Raw genomic sequence first — 22,407 nt, 5'->3', positions numbered from 1 at the left:
TCTGGGGGCGATCGTGCATGTGTGCACACACGTCAACCACCTGAGCTCTTTGGATAGACGACTTCCTTGTGTCCGGCTGGAACATAAGGGATCCTGGCACTGGTTTAATAAATTAATCAATGAGGGAAAAGGCTTATGCACCCTGGACCGCCATCTACCTTCTCCATGCCTTCCTCAGGGACTGCAGGTTTAAACAGGCCCTGGCTCTGAGGGGCTATAAAGTTGGGAAAAGCACAACACCCTGTGGGCTTACAAGCTGCAGCAGCTGTGGTCTTCCTGGCAGCCAAGGTACCCATTATGCCACCTTGCATGTCCAGGCTTTGCCTGTGACATGCTTGAGGCCCCAAGGGTCATCTTGCCTCAGCTGCCCCAGTGCCAATCCCACAACCCTTCCCTCCTCACCCACATAGGCCCGGAAATTGTTGCCTCAGTCCAGCCCCAGGAGCTCCAGGGTAGGAAGTGGGCCAGAGGTCTGAGGCTGAGCTCAAAGCAGAGTAATCTGCATCAGCCCCTTGGCCAGGTTCCCCAGAAGCCAGGGGGGATACCCGGTGAATAATCTTGGAGGAGGGAGGAGGGTTGGAGCCTGTCCTGGGAGCTGAAGCCAGGGAGATTAGAGGGACAGTCTCTTCCTCCCAGGGACTAGCCTGGCCCTCTCCAATCTCCACCCCAACATCCATCCATCTCCACCCAGGTCCTCATTCTCACCTGGGGGCTAGGCACACACAGTCAAACATGAGTTATTTCTGATTTTATTTATAATATAAAAATGTTCAAGTGTCAACAGTCAGGTGTTTGGACATTTCAGGGCAGGGTTCTCATTTGTTTGTTTGTTTGTTTAAACAATTACCTTTTGACAAATTAGCAGTGGACCCAGTTTTGCGGGGTGGGGAGGGAGTGGAATTCGTAGGTGGCTTGGGGTCTGGAAGGAAATGGTGTTACTTTATTGCTAAAAGGGGAATCAAATACACTGTGGAGTGGCTCTTCTCGGTCCCAGCGTGACCATGCATCCAATCTAAAGAATCTGAAATGCAAAGGACATGCAGGCATAAAATAGAAAAGACAACCTGTAAACGAAGGTGCTGCAGAGGACGGAAGGGCATCCTGGAGGCCACAGGGGAGGAGGAGCTGGAACTTTGGGGCCCTGGCAGAGCTGCCCCCTCCCTGGGGCCGGTGCTGTTGGGAAGACCTCTTAGTGCCCCCTCCCTTAGCAGCTATGAGGAGCAGGGTGGCCCCCTCCCCATTCTGGTTGCTGTCGCTGGGCCTCAAGTCTCCCCCCCCAAAAGTTACCTGACCCCAACTCTAGCTCCAAGCCTAGGATCCCCACCTTCTCCTCGCCTTCTCCTCAGGGTGTCAGGGGCCTGAAGATCTTGCCTGAGGGCAAAGCTACTCCTGTCCTCATTTTCTTCTTCAGGGCGGATCCCCTCCCAGCCCCCACCCTTGCCCCCACTAGCACCCAGCAGTCTTTTCTTTGCCGGCTTCCTCTCACCCCTGCCAGCTGGGGATCCTACAGTCCCCTCAGCCCCACCCCACCCCACAACCCAGACTTCTCTCCAGGAGCTCCAGATTAGCGTACAGCAAAAGGCACCACAATATAGGTTTCTATTAAAGAGTCAAAAAATTGGCCCATCTCTCTTTTTTTTTGTTGTTTCTTTTTTTTTTTTCCGAAGCTGTAAATCAGGATGTTACATATAAATAGTTTCCCTATAAAAACGTCTTTGCCGTTAGCTAGTATTATAAGACAATTTTTGCTAAAATGAAAATAAAACATTTTGTTATACCTTTTTCCTTTTATAGAAAATAAAAATATTTTTATTTCTTTTTTTCCTCCTTTCTCTCTCCAGGCGGTGGTCTCTGTTCTCCGTAAAGACAGTGGGGCAGGCGAGGCGGAGGGGGGCGGCGGGGCGGCGGGGGCCCCTAGAGGGGCGCCGAGTCCTGCTTGCCCCGCGGGGGGGGCCCGCGGCTGTGTCTGCTGCTGGCCCGCGTGCTGTGGCTGTCCAGGGAGTAGTAAGTCCTGCTGTCGGCCGCCGGGCACAGCGGCGGCGAGTCCGAGCGCAGCGCATCGTGCGCCGCGCGCAGGCCGAGGAAAGGCGTACTCTCGGCCGCCAGCGCACCGTCCGCGTCGTCGTCCGAGCCTGAGGCCGAGCCGCCACCCGAGCCGCTGCTCAGCGACAGCGAGTCCCGCGCCGCGCGTGCGCGCTGCGCCGCCAGCCCGTTGAGGCGCGAGCGGCGCCAGCGCCGGGGCCCCGCCGACGTCCTGCGGGACGCGCCGCGGGCGCGCGGCCGCGGTGGGGGAGGGGGCGCGCACTCCTGCGTGGTCTCGTACTCGTCGTCCTCCGGGATGCGGAAGGGGCTGGCGGGCAGGCTGCCCAGGCTGCCGCCCAGCGCGCAGGCCCCGCGCCGCGGCCCGGGCCCCGCCGCGGGGTAGTAGTAGCTGTCGTAGCTGCGCTGCATGTCCGCGCCGGGTCCCGGCCCGGGGCCAGGGGGCGCCGGCTGCCGCAGAAGCGGCTGCTGCTCCGCCAGGCGGTAGCTGATGGGTGCGGCCGGCGGCAGCGACACTGCGTGAGCGGAGTTGGGGGACGTGATCTCAAAAGTCGGCACCTGCGTGGCCAGCGAGTAGTGGAAGTCCACTGGAGAAAGGCGCGCGGGCGTGGTCAGTGCCGACACGTACCTGCGGAGAGATGCAGAGGCGTGGGCTGGGGGTTACGGGTTATGGGTTGCGGTGGAAGAGGTGGACCACTGGTAGTGCCTGGGATCCCGCCCGCCCGAATGATGGTGGCAGTCCTCAGTGACCTTAAGCAATTTACTTAACCTCCCCCAGGCTCGGTTTCCTTATGTGTTAAGAGGGGATAACCACAGTGCTCATTCCAGGCTGTTGTTGGAATGATTCCATAAACGTATCACATGGCATGTGCCGGTGCCACTGCCTGCCTGATGCTCCAACGTGAACGGTCCTTTTGGTGTGAGGGATGCACACAGTCACCAATATTCTTGAACTGTTACTTTGGGTCAGGCTCAGATTGGGGCATTTTACATGCACCATTTCATCTAATACGGTAATTCTGTAAGACCCTGACTTTAGTCCCATACCACACATGAGAAAACTGAGACTCCGAACATTTAAGTGACTTGCTCAAGGTTCACACAACCGGGAAGTAGTAGGGCTGGGATTTGAACCGATGCCAGGCAGAACCAGGACTTATGCTTCCCTGCTCTCCAGAGCCCTTATTACTCTCTTTCTGGATCGTCTGACTTCCCTCTCCCACATGGACATCCAGTTAACCACCATACCCCACCTCCTGGAACACACCCTTTGCCCTGCTCTACCTCGACCTGGGCCTAATTGTTCACTCTGGTTATTCCCCCACTCCAGGGTCTCTCCTCCACTGTATGCAGTTTCCAAAGCAATCTTTTAAAGTCAGTTTTGCTTAAGGAGGCCCTTCCTGCCCCAGGGCCATCAGCCATCTACCTGGCCCCAGTCTACCTGTTCAGGCCCAGCTCCATTCTCCCTACATCTCACCCTGCTCTGGGCATCTCACTCACTAGCAATGTTCTTAAGTGCCTCTGCTAGTACAGCTCAAGGTACTCCCTTGCCTGGAAAGCTCTCCCTGTCTCTCTGCCTCCCAACCAGTAAGAAGTTCTATTGCTATTGATAATGATTGATAACAACCTAGTGTAGCCAAGTAGGAGTCAGAGAGCTTTGTGCACATGATCTCTGATGGCCTTCGCAAGAACCATGCATGATAGGTATTGTTTTTCATGTTCCACAGCTGAGGAAACAAGGCACAGGTGATCAACCTGCTGCAAATCACATAGGTGGTGGAGCTGGGCTTTAAAAGGTTGGGTATGGAAAACCTGGCTGCCTCCTAGAGTCTGCAGTTAGGCTGGGTCTGTCTGTCCTGCTGGGATGTCCTGTGCTTAGCACGTTCCATAGGACGCTGTGAGTTTCAGTGGTTTGTGTCTATGGCTGGGAGCTTCTCAGTAGCAAAAACAAGATGGACCGTCTCTGGACCCCCAGGCAGGCTGCTCAGTGAGGGCTGGCAGGGAGTAGGTGAAGTTAGAGCCAGAGAACATTTCCTCTCCCTCCACTCCAGCCTGGAGTTCCCAGTACTATGCACCTTCCTCTACTCTCCTCCCACAGACCCCACTTGCTAAGGGCCACTGGAGGGCTGAGCAACGTAGAGGACTGGCCTCCTATGACTCCTGGCTTGGAGTCAGGGAAGAAGGGGAGTTTCCTGGTTCTCAGTGCAGCCACTGCTCGGAAACCCAATGGTGTCTTGATCCCTGGGCCTTGTTGCTGATACTGCCAGGGCCTGCAGTCCTTCTTGGCTCATGCCCAGCCTGCCCTGGTCATTCTCTTTGCAGACAGCCTCCCCTCCCACCCTTCAGTCTGCTCGATCTTGGTGTCTTTCTGTTCCCACTGGGACATGGGGCCTCTAGGTGACACCAGGGTAGGGCTACCATATGTTCTGGCTTGTCCAGAACAGCCACTGTTTGTTCCTGATGTTCTAGTGCAATTATAGCATCCTCTTCAACTTTGAAAAGTGTCCCAGTAGGACAATTAAATTAGATGGTCACTCCACACCAGGGTCCACTGGCTCAAACTCAGTCCCAGTCTGTCATTAACATGCACCCTGAGCAGATCATTCCCCCTTTCAGGGACCTTGCTTGCCCGTCTGAAAAATGGACATGGGAATTTTTGGAGTGTCTCTGAGGTGCCCTAAGGGTCGGCCCTGGGTCATTGGTGCCAGTCCTCTGGCCAAGGTGGGGCACAGGACACAAGATAGGAACTGACCTCTCGCTATGTGGGGAGTCACGCAGAGAGTCTACGGAGTCGTGGTAAGGTGGCACGGCAGCCCTGCGCCGCTCCTCCAGGCTGTAGGCCGCTGCCCGCCGTGCCCGGGCCTCCACACACGCTGGGCTGTTGCACTTGCTGGTGCCCACTGATGACAGCATGATGCCCGACTGGGAGTCAGAGGTCAGGCTTTCAGAACGTTCCAGGCTCCACGTGTGGCTCTCATGCCTAGAGAAGCCAGGTGGAGGTGAGGTGGGGGATCAGGAAGGGGCAGGACAGCCTAACAGGTGTGGTCCCAGGTCCCCCCGCCCCCCGGTTCTCCATTTCATTTCAGGCACCCTCAGCTCAATGCCCTTCTCCGCTCTGAGTTGACATGTAGTATGATGGAGGGAAAAGGAGGGCTAGGGTCCTGTGGATGGGTGAGCCCCAACAGGTGTAAGCCTTTTCTTTTCCTTTGTACAACCAACCTCCCCCTAGCCTCAGCCCGGGGCCCCGGGTCCACTCCCATGATCCTTAGCCTCTTATGTCAGGAGCGCAGCCCTAGTGGCCAATACATGGGGGCCCGGCCTATTCCATGCTGTTCCCCAGGGAAGAAGGAGGCCAACCATGTTATTGAGCTGTATGAACCTTTGTGCTTGGGTGAACAAAGAAAAGGAGGCTAAGGTGGACTAGGTTCGTAAAAGCAAACTCAGGAGAGAGCATCTAATAGGTCTGGGTGTTTGGATGAGGAGGCATTTTATGCCAGATAATGTGGTGCTAATGAGGTCCAACCAAAACTACGTGTTAGGCGGGAGCCCAGTGATGCTGTTGTTCCTCTGGGGCTGGTTTAGACTGGAAAAGGGAATCTGGTCCCCTGAGGATGGATGAATGTTTGGTGGTGGGTTCCGGTCTGAAGTCCTTTACCTATATCCCTTGACTCAGAGGGACCCTCAGTACAGGGCATAGCCTGGCTGGGAGGTTTCTTTGTGTGTCTCCGGGCATATGTGTTAGTGCTTTCTGTGGGTGTGCATACAGGAGTCTGCAAATCTCTGTGGGCCTGGGTGGTGCCCACCTGTGGCTGGAGGTGGGTGTGGCTGTGGAACAGTGGTGAGAAGGAGAACAGGAGTGGCTCCCAGAGAAGGTGGTCTCCGTTTCCCTCCGGATGACATGGTCTGTGGCTGGCACATTCTTGGAGATATACTGCAACAGACACAGTTGGGCGGGAGTTAGTGACGAGTGAGTGGGTCAGCCCTCCTTCCGGGTGGGGATGGGGAAGTGAAGCACTAAGCTTCAGGTTGGGGAGTGGTCCACTGGATAAGTGACTTGATGTTAGGGCAGCGGTGGCCCCAGCAAATCAACCCCTTAAGGAAGTGGGCAAAGCGAGGCCAGTCATTCTGGTGAGGCTAGGCGAGGCTAGCGGGCAAGGCTGAGCATGGGATGGGCTGGCTGCTGCCCCCGCCCTTCCTTGCAGGGCACGTGACAAAGGCTGGCAGTACAGTGAAGGGGTTCTGGTAATACCACTCACATCTGCCATCTGGATCTCCTCAGGGTCCAGCCGGGGGTGGCTGGGCCCGTTGGCCAAGCTCCGATTCTGGTGGGCTGGGCACATGTTCTGCCGGAGGTGATTGTGCATCTGCTTCCGCTGCTTTCTGTATAGGAGAAGGGTGTGTTAGCCACCCCCCCCCCCCCCATACAATGTATGAAATTCCCTAGCTGTCCCTCCAGGGGAACTCTTCTACCTCTGCCCTGGATGCTGGGGCAGTCTCCTGCTACCGCTGTTCCCTGTGCTCAGCCTGCTCTCAGCCAGGACCCCCTGCTGGTCTGCCTCCTCCACTATCACCACGAGCTTGAATTCAGCAGGACCTGAGCATAGTGGTTCTGAGCTTTGGCTCTGCTGAGAGAGCTTTGGCTCTACTACATCCTAGCTATGTAATCCTGGGCCAGTTACTTAAACTCTCCATGGTTCACTTTCCTCATCTTAAAGTGGGGTGACCATTTACCCATCCCAAAGTCACCTGAGAATTAAGAGCAGATAAAATATTCAGGCACTGGCCCACCCACCCACCCACCTGTTCATTCATTCATTTGCTCTTTCTTGGGTTTTTGCTATGTGCCAGACACATAGCAGACACAATCCCTACCCTCGTGGGGCTGGCAGGCCAGTAGGGGAGGCAGATAATAAACACATAAACAAATTAATAAACAAGATACTTTCAGTAAAATGCAATGAGAAAAATAAAACATGGTGCTATGGTCAGGGGCCTGTGGGACTACTTTACATTGGCCATATTAAGTGCCCAACACATTTGTTCTGTAATCAACAAGTCTAATCATGTCACTCCCATTTAAAACCCTTCATTGGGGGTGCCTGGGCGGCTCAGTCGGTTAAGCGTCCGACTTGGGCTCAGGTCATGATCTCATGGTTCGTGAGTTCAGATCCTGCATTGGGCTCTCTGCTGTCAGCACAAAGCCTGCCTCAGAGCCTCTGTGCTCCCCTGCTCATGCTCATGCTCTCCCTCAAAAATAAACATTAAAAACCAAAAACAACAAAACCCATCGCTGGCCCTCTCTCAGTGCCCTCTCACTGCCCTAGCTTGCTGTATCCTTGGGGGGCTTATTTCTGATCCCCCACCATGCTGCCCTCTCTACCCTTTGGACCTCTGCACATACTGTTACATCCCAATGGAGCACACTCTCTGCCTCTTCTTCACCTGCTAACTCCTGCTCTTCTCTTAGGCTCAGCCTAAATGCTGCTTCCTCAGAGAAACCCTTCTTGCCTTCCAGCCAAAGTTAGGCACCCCTGCAATGTATCTTACCACACTGGACATCTTGCTTAGAGCACTGGCCATGGGCCTGGTGCAGGGCCTGGTATCTAGCAGGCAGTGAATGAAAGTTTGCTGAAGAAATGAATGAGGTTAGAATAGGGGCTTGCTTTTCCACTAGTTCTTGACCTCATTTTTCCTACCTGGGCCCAGTCTCCTCGGGGATCCTTGAGCCCCAAATCCCAAGGCCGGCAGGGCCTTAGATCCCATAGATTGGCGTAGCAGGGGTCAAGACCACGGGACTCAGTACACTCAATGGTGGCTATGCCCAGACCTTGCTTTCTGGATAAGAATGGATGGGACAAACCTATCATTTTCTCTGCACTACATCACTCTACAATTTTCATTAGCTCCCTATCATTTACAGAATAAACCCAGGCTTCCTAGCTTGGGATTCAATGCCCTATGGTACTATCTAGGTTCCAGCTGTCTTTTTAGACTCATGCCTTTTCCTTGACCCCAGAATTACTCCCAACTAGTCTGGGCTGCTCGTGCTCTAGGAACACAGCTGACCCTTTCCCACATTTGTCTGTCAGCCTGCACTCTTGTACAGGAACTGGCAGCACCCTTTCTGCACCTTTCTTCCCCTTGCTCTAAAGTTCTGCCCCATCTTTCCTCTGCCCAGAAGTGACCCGGCCTCATCTTCTCTGGGCTCTGGCCTGGCCCGCTCCCAAGTGAGACGAGGCAGTATGTCCCAAGGTCTCTTTCTCCACTGGGAATGCAGCCTTCTTTTCTGTGCTTCCTCACTCCCAACACTGCTCCAGCACCAGCCTACTTGATAAGGCAGATGCCCCTTCACAGTGTCGTCTGAGGTACATACTAGGATCACTCCCGCTTTACAGATGAGGACTCCGAGAGATCCGTCAATTTACTCAGGGTCATGGTAAATGGGAGAGCTGAATTCAAACCCAGATCTGTCTTCTTCCAACACTCGTGCTCACAATAATTCTTGTTCATTCCTCTGGGGCCTGTCCCTCCTACCCTCTGCTCCTGCTTCTTGGCCCAGCCCTTCCTCTCCACACCAGCTGCAGAGGCCCCTGAAGGGGCAGTTGGGGTATAAGGGGGTGGCCAGGCCAGACATGGGGAGGGTGTGTGTGGGAGGGCGGGGGGTGGAGAGAGACTGTTTTCACAAAAGCAGTCCTGGAGGCCCATCCCTAGTTGGCCTACTGCAGGCCTGAGTGTCTGACACTCACTTAGTCTTGCAGTAGGCGACCACGCAGACAATGCCCACGACCAGCAGAGCCACGCAGATACCGGTGATAGTCAGGACCCTCTTCTGGTACAGCTCCTCGGCTTCTGCAGAGGCAGAAGAAGAGGATGTGAGGGGGCAGGGCAGGAGGCAGATCCAAGGGGAAAGTGGTGCAAAGAACCCACCCCCACCTGCCCCCAAAGCTTTGGGCTCCCTCCAGCTCAGGGCCTCCCAGCTCCTTTGCATCTCCTCCTTCCCTCCCTTCTGGATTGCTTTCTGTTGCCCCTAAATCCTCCCACATGTGATCTGCTCACAAGTGACTGAATTCACCTTCCCAAACCCTACACCCTGCCCAGAGCACATGAATGGAAAATGCAGGGGGTGGGGGTGGGTGGGATGGAGGTGAAATTCCAAAGGCCACAGGCGAGGGCAACCCGGCTTGGCCAGCAACCTTGCCCTGCTCCACTATGGCCTGATGGCTTCAAAGAGCCTGGATGGGTTGGGGAGAGCTGTTCTTCATGGCAGTGAACATGTAGACTCTCGGCAGAGCTGGCTTGCCATTTCTGCTTTGCTAAGAAAGGCAAGGACGTCAGACAGGACATCAGACCCAGAGGCTGGACTTAGGAGGGACGCCAGGAGCAGGGACAGAGCAGACCAGGCCCATGGAGGAGGGCATAGAGAAAAAGGCCTTGATTTGTTCCTGCACCCTGGATAGCATGTGGCCCTGGCCCATACCAGCCCTTCCCTTTGCTTTCGAGAAACCCACGAATGGCAGCATAGCCCTTGGTGCCTAGGAAAGTTCTTGTGCTCAAGGAGCAGCCGCCACCCTTTCTGAGGGGTTGAGCTAGGCTGGGTCTCAAAAAGAACCAGCCATCCCTTCCACCTCCTACTTCTTGGTGGGGCAACTCTTGCCCGTCTAGAGCAGAGAAAACCAGGAGGAAGAAAAGGAAAAAGGTGACAGCAGCAGCCTAGGCATCCCCTGCCCCCACCTGTACCTGCCAGCTGGCCCCTCCACATGGCCCCCTCCCCCCAGCACAGGGATAGGTGGAGGCTAGACCCCAGCACCGTGGTAGAGCCCTGGGAAATGTCCTGAAGTCCTTGGACTTGCAGCCCCTCCTGTGTACACCAACCAGCAAAAACTGCGAGTACAAACCCTCTAGACACACATACCTTTAGGGCTCTGGCTATCTGCACACAGATCCCTTCACAAAGATACACTCATACGTGTCTAGAGAAGTGTGTGTGCGCGTGCACACATACACACACACACACACACACACACACACACACACACACTCATGCAGTCTTAACCCTCCACCCTGGCCCCCCATCTCTGGGCTCTGTGGTCCATATCCTGCTTCTGGTTCTCATCCCTGCCCACTCCCAGTCCTCTCCAGTGGGGCATCTGTCTCTGTCATTCCTCGGAGACCACTCTGGTCATGGCCACCAACAACTACCCACTTCCAAGTCCTGTGGTCATTTGCTTCCCTCTCGGCTCACTCCCCCTGTTGCGCCCACTCCCCCTGGATGGCTCTTCTTTCCTGGGTGTCGTCCTCTTTCACCGGCTGACCTGTTCAGTTGCTGCTTCCTACTCTTCTATGTGGCCTGCAAGGTAGAAGGGCCCAGAGCTCTCAGGCTTCTTTCCTTCCTCCACGTGCCCTCTCTCCCCTCATGATCTCACCCAGCTCAGACTTTAAATACCATCTGTATGCAGGGGACTCTCAAATTTGTATCTCCTGCTCTGACTTCTGCCTGAGCTCCAGACTGCTCTACCCAAGGGCCACGGCCAAACAGAAGTGCTGATTCCCCAGCCTCTTTCCATACCTGCTCCTGGCCCTTCCCATGTCGTCAGTGGTCGCACCACCTCCCCTACTGCTCAGGCCCTGAACTTGGCATCACTGCTGATGACTCCTTTCTCCCCGCCTGCTCTGATACCTAGTCCTTCAGCAAGTCTCAGCTCTGCCTCCCAAGTAGATTCTGGGTTTGGCCACTTCCACTGCTTCTAGCTCAGTCCAGGATGGTGTTATCTCTCACCTGGATAGCAGGTCACCTTCTGACAGGCTTCCTTGCTTCCACTGCTCCCCAGCCTGTCTCCCAACCCAGTCTATTCTCTGCCCCCAAGCCTGCAGATCGTTTACTCCTTGGCTTCAAACTCACAATGGCCGCCCCCTGCGATTCGAATACAACCCAAAGACCTGCCATGGCCTAGGAGGCCTGGGTTACCATCTCAGCCCTCCTTTTACATCTCGTCATTGGTTCAGTCCCCATGTCTTCTGTGACCAAAGTCGCTGCCATTCCTTCTGTCCACTGAGCAAGGCAAGCCCACTCCAACCACACCCTCCCTAACTTGCCTCCAACACCCTCCTCCAGTTGTTTGCAGGGCTGGCTACTTTTTATCAGGTTTTAGCGCAGATGCTACCTCATCGCATCAGCCTTTCCTGGCCACTTAGCTAAAGTAACTCTGTCTCCAGCTTGGCACCCTGCCATCACCTTCTTTTATTTTCAGTAGGGCACTTACCACCACCTGCTATCTTTCCTGTTTGTTGCGTGTCTCATACTGTGAATTTGAATGCCAGGAAGGCAGGGACTCTGCATGCCAGATCACCAGAGTTGGCAAATTCTGGGGTTCAGTAGATGTCTGTCGAGTTGGTGCACGAATGGACATACAGACCGCCATTACAGACACAGGCATTTATTCGCACACGTGCACACTCACCTCCGCACCCCCCCAGTTCCACCTGCACAGCACTCAGCCCTCAACGCAAAGACGCCCTGCTGTGTGCCTCTGTGCACTCACATCCTGCACAGAGAGACCTAACAAGGTGTGTGACGTCCCCCCCCCCAACAACACACACACCCCTGCAGGTTCGTGTCGTGCACCGTCACACGCAGACTCACCCCTCTCCTCCCGTCCCATCACCAGCAGCACATAGACACACACGCTTCCACAGGCTTTTAGCTCTATCTTCTGAGGAGAGCTGATAGGGGCTGGGTGGTGAGGGAAGCGGGGCCTCTCCAGACCTGCCTCAAGAACAGCCTTTTCAGAACTGCAGGCTCTGCACCGCCTCTGAGGTCTGACCCCATTGAAGCCTTGACCCCTCCGAGTCCCTGCATCTCTCCATTTAAGCCTGGGTGGAGCCTCCCAGCTCAGAGAGAGGACAGAACGCTGCCTCCAAGTCCCTTTCCATTCATTGTGTCTCCCAGGGGCCAGAGGGAAGAAGTGGGAGGGAGGTAAGGTTCTGAGCTGCGGGGGGGGGGGGGGGGGGGGGGGGGCAGGAGGGTGAGCACCGGAGGCCGGCTCACCCTTGACCCTTGCTCGTCTGGCCCACAGGCGAACACGCATACCATTGTGGAGACGGATCATGAAGGGAATGACAGCCTCAAGCAGATGGCAAAGCCTGGCAGACAGACACGGGGCAGGGGGCAGAGACAAATGGGCATTATTAGCTGCCAGCGTGGTGCAGAATGAAAAGCAGTGGAGATGGAAGTGGGAAAAGGAAGGAGAATTAAAGTCAAATTAAAGAGGGTGCCTCTCTGCACAACTCTCCAAGCCAGGATTTCATGGCTTCCGGACACCAGCTCTCCAGGGGCCTGTCTCTTGTCTGGCCAACCCTTTGGGCATCAGCTTGGGAAGCTCCTCCCCCAGTGAGGCCTCAGGCGAGGGGGCCCCGCTGTACACTGGGGGCACCTATTCTGCCCTTCTCTTGTCTCCCCCAAATCAACGTAGTTTATGATGGGACATCTTGGGAGGGCCAGGGGAGATTTTTGGAATCATCCCTTTTCCGTTTTTTGGAAAGGAAACCAGCACACATGGTGTCAGAGGTTGTGGAGAGGGCTGGGGTGGATGGCACTGACTGACACATAGAGCTTCGTACCCTTTAGTTCAAATCCAAGATGCTCTGGCAGTGCAGAAGAGAGCAGGGTCAGAGAGGGGAGGGGATGGAGGGAGAGATACAGAGAGAGATTGGGGAGTGGGGAGGGCAGGAGAGAGAGAGAGAGAGAGAGAGAGAGAGAGAGAAACGTTGGTCAGGATTCTTCAGACACCAGCAGCCAGCCTGTGAGGTGAAAGCAGGTTAGTGGTGTCCCCTCCCGGCCTCCTGAACCCCTGCCCTGGCACCCAGTCCCCAGGAGCCCTGAGGGGGGTGGAAAGAGGAAATGTTAGGATCAGCAGGCAGGGCAGGTTCTTTAGAGATGAGCTGTGGGGTTAGTACCTGATGGGGAGGCGGAGGCGCAAGAGTCAGTCGGCAGATGTCCCCAGGGAGGAAAGGTGAGTGGGGGTGGGGGTCTGAGGAGTCCTGTTTCCCCCTGCCCCCAGCTCCAGGGCCAGGCCTTCCACACTCCCACGCCCCTCCTGGAGACCGCCTGCTCGGCCCTGAGCTCGTTCACCGGGCCCTTTTTTCTGTTCAGAACGAGGGCATGGGGTGCCCAGACTGGTCCTTGTCCCTGTCCTGCCTCCAAAGGCCCGTCTCCTGGGAGCCTGGGCATGAAGACTCCTGAGTTTGTGGGGACAGGAGGAGGCTCCAGCCAGCAGGTCACTTGCCACATCTTGACACTTCCAACACCTTAGATGCCTACAGGGCCTAGGCCTTGGGGTCGGGTCCTGATTTCACCACTTAGAAAAGCAAACTGCAACTTCTAGGAAGAGACAGGTGGGTTCACCTGTGGAACACGCGTGTCAGACGGTGAGCCAGTCGCACTCTGAAGTCGATCGTGTTGTACAGGTGCGCTTTCAGAGCCCTGTGAGGTGGGCGCCCACGCCATCGAGATCAAAGGGCCCAAGGGTCAGCCCTGCCCCAGACCCACTGTGTCTCCAAGTGTACCAGGCCTATCCACCTCTTAGAGTCTTCTCTGTTCACATTGGAGCTCTGGGAACTCTGCTACCCGGCCGTACCTCAGAATCATCCAGACCGATGGGATCAGGCTGTGGGGTGGCAGCCCAGAAATCTCAACAGTGTTTCTGAAAAGCTCACCTACCATTCTACTGTAGCCAGCGCCTGTCTGCAGGCTCTGAGTTTCAGTTTTGTCCCTAATTTGCTGTGTGCACGTGGGCAAGTCTAGTCTCTGTTTCCTCATCTGTCAAAAGTGTCTATATGCAGTGAGAGGAAGACATGAGAGGCCTGGACAGCGGGAGGCTCAGTGTGTATGAAGGGGCCCAGTCCGTGGCCTCCCCACATGCACAGTCAGCGCCACGACATCCGGGGAGGGGGTGAACTTGTGTTCTGATGTTCTCGTCTCTTGTAGGGGAAGGAGAGCATGGGGGCCATCAGCTGGAAGTCCTTTTCTGTTCCTGCTGATTGAGTCTCTGGGCCTGAATGGTTTAGTCATGAGAACTGACCACCTGGAGTAGCGAGCTGGGTCCCAAAGCCTTTGACGAGTTTTCTTCTGCTTCCCTGCTCTGGGAACCAAGTAATAGCGGCGGCAGCAGCTTCTGGGCCTCTTAACTGACCTCCCCTTTCAGTTGAAGGCCAGTACGGTTTTGGGTGGGTCAGCGGTGGCTGACAGGACTGGTGATGTCACTGCCGGGAAGGCAGCCCTGCTTTCCTCTCACAGGGGATGGATTCTGAAGGGACGGTGGCTATGTCTGCCCCTGTCAAAGATGCCCCCCAGTCATCATGTTCATAGGCTGCCACTCAGCCAGGACAGAGTGGCACCATTGAGTCACAGGTCCTATTGGGCAGACATTTGCATATTGACCAGTAACCATGGCAACCCGATGCTGGACTCCCAGCAGGGCCAGGTTTACCAGATGATACACAAAGTCTTCATCCTGGACACATCTTATGACACACAGTTACAGGGGCCTGGCCGGGGAGGCCAGGACACGGGCCCCTGATGAGAGCACGTGCTCATGTGTTTGTGCGTGTGAGTGTAGGCGTGTGCTTGTGTGTTTGAGCACGTGTCAGTAGGTGCTTACGTGTGTGTGTGTGTGTATGTAGGTACATGTGTGTGTTCTTTCACTTGGGGGGTATACCGATGTGCAGGTTTTGACTCTCAGGAAATGGAGTGGCTGTCAGGGGAAGAAGGAATGCAATTGTGGCCATAGGCTCTGTTTCCATGGACTCTGCAAAAGGTAATCTGGTCTAGAGGCTGTCTGGGCAGAGGGAGAAAGGCAGACCCCTTGCTCAGGGCTTGCTGGGAGTCAGCCACCAGGGTACTGGTGGGGGACCTCCTGCCTCCTACCCCATACCAGCTGTAGCCGCAAGAGGTACTCAGCTGCTCTCCATCAACAGCGGCCGGCTCTCTGCTAAGCCTTCGTAGGGAGCACTGCACTCCCATCCTCGACGGCAACCCTCGAGGTGTAAATGTTACTACCCCCATTTTAGAGATGAGAAAACAAACTCGGAGAGGTTAAATGAGGCCCCAGAACTAGTGAGCTCAGCAGCTGGCATTTTTATTCAGATCTATCTGAATCCAAAGCCTGAACACTTAAAGGTAGCATTTTCTGCTACCTTTTCAATAATTATCTGATGCCATAAGTGCCGTAAGTGCTCTGGGCAAAGTGCTTGAAGACTAGAAATCCTTCATGCAAAGGTAACAGCAATGATCCTGATGACACTAGGCAGAAAGGCCTGTGGCAGCATTTCTAGACTTTTTCTGGGCTCCTGAGGCCCTGCTGACCCTTCAAGCAGCTCTGAGCTGAAAGCTGAAGCGGCCCAGCTGGCAGAGAAGCTTGGCCAATGGCCAAGTTCTGGAGGCTCTGCTCCTCTGATTCGGGACGGGCTGGGATTCCCTGTCCAGAACAGTCCCGTAAGCCAGGGAGGCTCTGGACCTAAGGGTGAATAGGAATAGGTCCTCCATTGCCTCTTTCCCCTGGTCCTTAGCCTTGGCCTGGCTGCTCTGTTCCCTCCTGAGGCCCCTCCTGACCTATGGTCTTCCATAGGTTGGGCTGGGTCTGACTCTGCAATTCTTCCTGGAGCCTGGGCTCTGGAGAATTCTGGACCACATGCCCTGCCCACAGCTCTCCTCTTATCCCCATAGCCTTCCTCCCTGGCCTTCAGCCGGAGGGGCCTGGGGGGAGTGCTGCCTCCCACACACTGTGAAGACAGTTGACTGTCTGGGCTGACCAGCCCCCACCTCCCTGCGGCCTCTACTTTCCTCTTTAAGTCATGGCTTCCAAGCTCTAGCAGGGAGAAGGAGGTGATGATTTCTAGGCTTTTGTGCTGTGGCCTAAGGAGGACTGGGTAGACTTGTTTCTCTACCCTGAAACCCAAAGTCAAAAACCACTTTTCTCCAAAGGGCTACCTAAATGACCCTCTGGGTCCTGCTCTAGGCCTCTCCTGGAGCTCTGCCTCTCACCCAGGCACCATCACTTTGGTTCCTAATTCTTCATGGGATACAGCTGTCCTAGGAGAGGAGGAGGTGGGGTGGGCTGAGCAAGGGCCTAGTATGTTCTGAAGGATGGGTGACAGTGTCCTGCCTTGCAGGCCAAGAGACTGGTGGGCCCCAGATGGAGTCCATAGCTGGCCGGGGGCTTTTTGCTCTGCTATGCCTCCACCTGGTGATGCTTGAAGAAATTGTTCCCAGCCTCAAATAAAACACTCTATAATTAGGGTCTCATCTTTCTGCTGCAGGGCTCACATTTTTTTTTTTTTTTTTTTCCCAGCTAACTAGGCAAACCAGAAAGCTCCAGCCTCACAAGTGGAAGAAAGGAAGGGAATGGAGTCCTGGATGGGGACTCAGACCAGAGAGGGCCTGGAGAGAATCACCAATCATCCCTTGAATCCTCATTTCCTCTTTTAGTAGGCAGCAAACCCCCATCCCACCCTATCCTTGAGCCGCATAAATGTCTCTGGCCTCTGGCCTCTGTGGAAACCAGTGCCCTGGGGCTTGTTCTCCCTCAGCATCCCCTTCCCCACTCTCCCCCATCGCCCCAAGTCAAATAAAACAAACTCTGGCCAGACCCAAAGACAGGCTGAGAACTTGTTTGTCTCTCGCAAACGCACCAGCACACACGTGCATACACTCATTGCCTGGCCCCATCAGCACCTGACATCCTCAACAGGCTTTAAAAGGCAGGCGAGGGCCCCGCTCATGCTTCCCCATTGCTGGCCAGGCTGTCCGCTCTCGGAAGTGGTGCGGAGGCCTGAGCGCAGCCCCCCACGCTTACAGAGAGAATCCGGGGCTGTTACAGTGCCCAGCCAAGAGTCGGGACGGGGTGGGGGGTGGCAGGGGGGCAAATCCGTCTCCTCCGAACAGGCTTCTAGTTAGCACTGACGACTGAGAGGAGCCCAGGACACTACCACTCCCTACCCCCCTCCCTTCCCCCGCGGCTCCCTCTAGTCTCTCTAGGCAAGGCCCGGTCCCTCTCGCGTGGGGAGATTGTCAGTCACCAGGGAGGAAAAGAAATAGAAGAAAGAGACATACTGGAGAAGTTGACCATTGCGAACTGCTGACACCTGTCCCCGGTGTATCCCACAGGGCACCTACCAAAAGAAAGAAAACCAGAAAGAGAGAGCCAGGATAGCAAGACACAGGCATTGCAACACCCCGGCACGGGCTCCTGCCGATGCCAGCTGGGTTCCTTGCCACCGTTACCGCTTGTACTGGCCTTGCCACTCTGCCCCTTACCTGCAGCCCTGAACTTTAAACCCAAGGATTAGGCCAAAAAATGAAAAACAAAGCAAAACAAAAGAACAAACCAAAATACAAAAAAAGAAAAGAGAAAACAAAACAGCCAAAGATCAAAACAACCAACACCCCTGGCCCTATGCCCTACATTGGGGGGACTGCACCCGGAAGCTTTCTAAGGAGCAGGGACTTGTGTTTGTATCTTCAAACATACTTTGCTTAGGATCTGGCATGTACAATCGCAAAGGCAGTTTCTCCAAACATCTCTGTCCGAAGAATCCGTTTGGACATCTGGAGAAGGAAAAGGGGAAAAATCACAGAACAAACTGGCATCATCCGCGAGGCTCAGGTTAGAAATCAAAGTGCACAGTGATGAATGAGAAAACCAAGTCGGGCGCTGGGGCACACTCGTAGCTGCAGGGGCTGGAGTCAGGGCTGGGGGGAGGGCTCAGAAATCTTCAAAATCTCTCTATCCGGTGTTGCTCCGTGGGTGGTGGGGGGCAGGGGTGGGGCGGAGAGGAGGATGACTGAGGGAAGCGGGTGGGGAAATTGGGAACCTAATGCCCAATTGTCCTGCGGGTGTGGAGACTTCCCTTCTGACCTGCCTGGGGTCCCATGAAGCCAGAAAGGTAGCCCCTGGTGCCAGGCAGTCAGGTAGGATGCCGGGAGCCTTCCAGAATACCAAGTTCTGGGAAGCCATTCCTTCCAGGCCCTACCAAAGGGTTCTCTCCAGGGCCCTGGGCAGGTTTTCTCATCCATGAAACAGCCCCCAGAAAGCTCAAAGGAGAACTCCGGAATGCTGTTCCCAGACTGTGTGCCCATGACAAAGGTGACCTTGGAGGTGTTTCATCTGTTCTCTCAAAGAGGGTTCTGTGGCCAAATAAATTTAGGAAATCCATTCCCAGACTTCCTTAGAGAGTTGCAGTGCACGCTGGCATATGAAAGGCTAGGAAAAGTTTTGTAGGAGGAAAGAGCTTGAATATTCCAGTATGTTCCCAATTTATTTGACCAAGGAAGACGTTTTTTGAGGAACCCTTGTTAACATGGTTTGGGGAAGGCTGCCCTAGAGCAATACACAGGGGGGGAAAAGGCTTAGTGGGGAACAAGGTGAGGCTGGGGAGGAGCCGGAATTACCAACGTCTCACAGCTGGCCTGCCAAGGCCAGGTGCAGGCTATCTACCCTCAGGTGGCAAGAACCACAATCGGGGATGGGGAGGGCTAAAGCAGGCTCCCTGAGAACCCTGAAGCTTCTTCCAGTTAGGGGTCTACTGGCTGCCTGGACGCCTGTCTTTTCCCCATGACCTGCTCCTCCGTCACTGCCTGGCTCTGGTGGGACCGCATTCTCCCATGTTGTCTCCTCTGTAGCTACAGAGCACCACCCACTCTCCCTGACCTTGTCCTTACCCCCAGGTACACTTTCTTCTGCTCTCTGGCTGCCCCTCTCCTCTCAAGTGAGTCCCTGTCTTGCAGACTTCTGGGAGACATGCCCTGCCCTGTACTCTCCTCTGAACCCAGCAAGGCCAGATACCTAAGGGAAGCTTAAAGACAGGGCCAGACTGACAACCACCCCCCCATTCCCCTACTCGAAGATGGGTTTTGGCTGCTTCTGCCTCTTGGGGAAATTAGGTAACCCCATCACGGATGTTTCCTCAGTAATAGATCACTGTGCAACATTAATCAGTAAACCTTCTCAAGAGGTGAGAGTACTCTACCTCTTAGCATTCTCGTGTAAACCAACCATCAGCGACCTCTTGAGCTTATAGGGGGTGGCTCCCATTGGCTATGATAGACCCTCGGGGAAATCCTGTTGACTCCAATCTAGCTGGGGGGTGGGGAGTGGCTGGTGAGCAGACAGCTGGAGTTTCTCTGGGCCTTGATGGCATCTCCCTCAGGGGAGGCAGGAGGCTGGTCCCTGCAGTGTTGGCAGTGTGCGGAGGTATGCCTAGCCAGTGGGTAGGGGTGGAGGACTGGGAAGTGTGTCTGAAGAAAGTGGAGGGGGAGTGGTTACAAGGGAAACTGATGCACGTTCATCCTGTTGAACAGGGTGGCTCCCGGGAGGAGGGAGAGGAGGAGGAGGAGGAGGCAGCGGCTGCTAACCCTTAATATATCCTTCTCTGACCTAAGCGTCCCGTCCCAGGAAAATGGAAGTAGGGCCTAAGGCTTTCCAACCAGCTCCAGTCAGGCTCAGCTCTCCTTTCTCAGCTCTCAGAGACTGATATCCACTTGGGGTGGGGACTAGAGGGGAGAATAAAGCAGCAGCACCTTTGGGGGTGGAGGATAAAGACCCAGGAAATTGCCAAAATGATTTTTGGAATCCTCAAAGGAATAAGAAAGAGATACATTTGACAGTGTCCACTGTCTAAGACTAGCCCAGCTCGTGTGTGTGTGTGTGTGTGTGTGTATTTGTGTTTAAGAGAGAGAATGGGGTAGTGCAGGGGCAGGAGGGGCAAAGGGAAAATTTATCTCTTTGCTGATAGTCAAGGGATGCTGTCCCATGGCTCTTGGGAGACTGATGATAACTAACCACATCCCTGAGTCCCTGATCCCACACCCAGCCTGGACTGCCCCAACTGCCTCCTCAGATCTTTCATGACTACTGAGTTGTACAACCCCAGGTGGCACCACAGACACGGTCTATAACGTGAATGTGCCCCCCTGGAGTTATGTAACACGGTCCTAATCTTCCTGCCCTGGGACATGTGTTCCCCACTGGCTGAATAAAAGAAAAGGCGATGGGGGATGGGCATAGCACAGGGGTTGGGGACTGGCTCCCCATACTGTTCTTTGGGCATTAGATCCTTCCAGGAGGCTCCGGGGCTCTCCTTATCCCTGCTTGTTGAAAATGAGCCACATCCCGGAGCCTGAGGCTTCCCTAGAGAAGATTCTGGGAGTGGGCCTACAGCCTTGCTACCCTGCACTCAGGACCATGTAACAGGGTACGGGCTACACAAACCCGTCCACCACGAGTGGGGTCTGACTCAGTGTGGATGGCTGGCCGGTAGTGGGTTCCCACTGAAAGAGGGATTGGCGCTCTGAGTTTCAGCAGCACAGGGGACAGATTAAAAGGAGTGGCAGGTCATAGCTTTCTCAGCCCTCCCCCACATCATGAGCTATGACTATGGGAAGATCTGTGCCCAGGGCTGGAGAAGAGCAGGGTGAGACGGGGGCAGAGAGGAGAGCCCATGGGCTGTATCTGGGGTGACAGGTTGGAACTCTGCCTCCCCGTTTTCCCACCCACCTCCCGGGCCTCAGTTTCTCCTTTTGGTAGCCTGGGGATAATGCCATGTGTGCTGCCCTCACCCGAGGGAGGGGGAGGATGAAGGATGAGGGTGTGCCCCGGGGCACTGGAGGGGGTGAAGGGTCTCTGGCCTCATGAGGGGTGGGGTGGAGATGTGGAGAGGATGAGCAGGCAGATGGGTATGGGATGGGGGAACCACCTGAACATGGGGAGGGACAGGGGGAGCAGAAGAGGGGGAGGGATGAGCTTGATGGGAAAGGGAGGCATGCCGCTGGTATGTGCACAGGGCTGGAAAGAGAGTCTTGTTCTGTCATCATCCCCTGAACCAGTCCCCAAGAGTCACGCACCAACCGTGCTCTACAAAAACACGGAGAGAAGAGGAGAAAGCAGCGAGAAGAAGTGCAGAGGTCCCTGTCTGGCCCAGACAGGAGACAGTCACCTTGATTTGGACCCCCATTTTCAAATCCCCCTAAGTTTTCTTTCTTTAAAACAAAATTCAGTATCAGTGACACTGTTTCTTTTGGCTCTGAATTCCAGAAAAACAGGGACGGAGTGTGCCTGCTTTCCAACACTCCCTGCAGGGCTCTGAACCAATACACAACAACAAGTGTCAGAAAACCAGGAAGGAAAACTGAGTTTTATAGAAACTGGAATGAAACTGACCAGTCTAGTTTCATTATCCAAGCTAAGCGGAAATGCAAAAAAATCAAAATAAAAAGTAAACAAACAGCACAAATGGTAAGACGTGAGTTCTGTTTCCTATATTCTTTCCTTTTTATTCCATTCAGGTGTCATCAGGAATCCCAAGAGGCCTGCCCCCCACTTCCCTCCCAGCTCACCCACCCCCAGAATGGCCTCTGGGTTCTGCCCTGCCCCCCACCCCCCCTGTCCTTCTCCAGCACAGCTCTGAGGACTTGCCCTCCTGAAAGCGATCTCCCCTGAGGGCTCAGGGAGTCAGGGAAGTTGGTTCCAGGAGCCCTGGCTAGGGCTGACCTAGGGCAGGTTGAAATGGGGAGGTGGTGCTTCTGGGTACCAAGGTCAAGTTCTAAGCAGGGAATCCCAGTTACCCTGGTGAGGAGGGGCACAGGACACCATCTTCATAATGATTTAGGCTCCTGCCCTCTGCTACTCTCAGATTTAGCTGGGGGTGACTCAGAAGGTCCTAGGGCTACAGCCTTGCTGGCAGGACCCTTTGGAATCTCACAAGCTCATCACACCACTTTCCACGCTAAATGCTAGCACTGGAGCCCTGCAATCCCATGGCCCTCTGTGGCCCTGGTACCTGTCCTGGGTGGCTGAAAACTTCCCTGCCTGGAGCCAGGGCTGATCTCCTTAATGCTGCTGGATTCCTTCAAGGTTCCAGGGTCCAAGGGGCTAGGGAGGTGCGGTGTGTACGTGTTTGTGTGTGTTGTGTGTGTTGTGTGTGTTGTGTGTGTTGTGTGTGTTGTGTGTGTTGTGTGTGTTGTGTGTGTTGTGTGTGTTGTGTGTGTTGTGTGTGTTGTGTGTGTTGTGTGTGTGTGTGTGTGTGTGTGTGTGTGTGTGTGTGTGTCTGTTTGGGGATTAAAAAAAGAGGGGCCTGCAGGGCCGGGCCATGTCTGTGGGGTACTCCAGAACGCTTATGAGTTTCTGTAGATGTATTGCAGAGAGCTCAGACCATTTTCAAGTCTAGAATGTTCCACACGGTCTCTAGCACTAATGTGGCAGCCTCCTAGGGGCAGAAGGAGGGAAAGATGAGGGGCTGAGTCCAGGCTGAGAATTTCCCTGGGGGACTTGCTGTGGCTGCAAATTTAGGATGGGGGAGGACAGTAAGGGGATGGCA

General features: G+C 54.8%; 1 protein-coding gene across 4 annotated transcripts in view; it reads right to left on the bottom strand.

Moving 5' to 3' along the window:
- Positions 1 to 733: 733 nt before the first annotated feature.
- Positions 734 to 22,407, bottom strand: part of NRG2 (neuregulin 2) — a 187,515-nt gene continuing 165,841 nt past the window's right edge. Inside the window, exons 5-12 of one of the 4 annotated variants that reach the window (XR_015249619.1) lie at positions 17,147 to 17,205; positions 12,658 to 12,681; positions 8,787 to 8,889; positions 6,297 to 6,420; positions 5,844 to 5,971; positions 4,793 to 5,020; positions 1,779 to 2,668; positions 734 to 1,021 (exon numbers count right to left, since the gene is read on the bottom strand). Coding sequence is in view for 3 of the 4 variants with exons in the window: in XM_025924119.2 (XP_025779904.2) it covers positions 1,915 to 2,668; positions 4,793 to 5,020; positions 5,844 to 5,971; positions 6,297 to 6,420; positions 8,787 to 8,889; positions 12,658 to 12,681; positions 17,147 to 17,205 (1,420 nt within the window). In the remaining variant the exon portion in view is untranslated. Of the gene's footprint in view, positions 1,022 to 1,540; positions 2,669 to 4,792; positions 5,021 to 5,843; positions 5,972 to 6,296; positions 6,421 to 8,786; positions 8,890 to 12,657; positions 12,682 to 17,146; positions 17,206 to 17,564; positions 17,642 to 22,407 lie in introns of those variants that run through there. The other 3 variants (XM_025924119.2, XM_086702801.1, XM_086702803.1) reach the window with 3 other exon arrangements.

Source organism: Puma concolor, chromosome A1, assembly GCF_028749965.1.
Source record: "Puma concolor isolate L17-30 chromosome A1, mPumCon1.1.hap2, whole genome shotgun sequence".
In the NCBI taxonomy this organism is placed as follows: Eukaryota; Metazoa; Chordata; class Mammalia; order Carnivora; family Felidae; genus Puma; species Puma concolor.
This window is presented reverse-complemented; position numbering and strand designations above follow the sequence as displayed.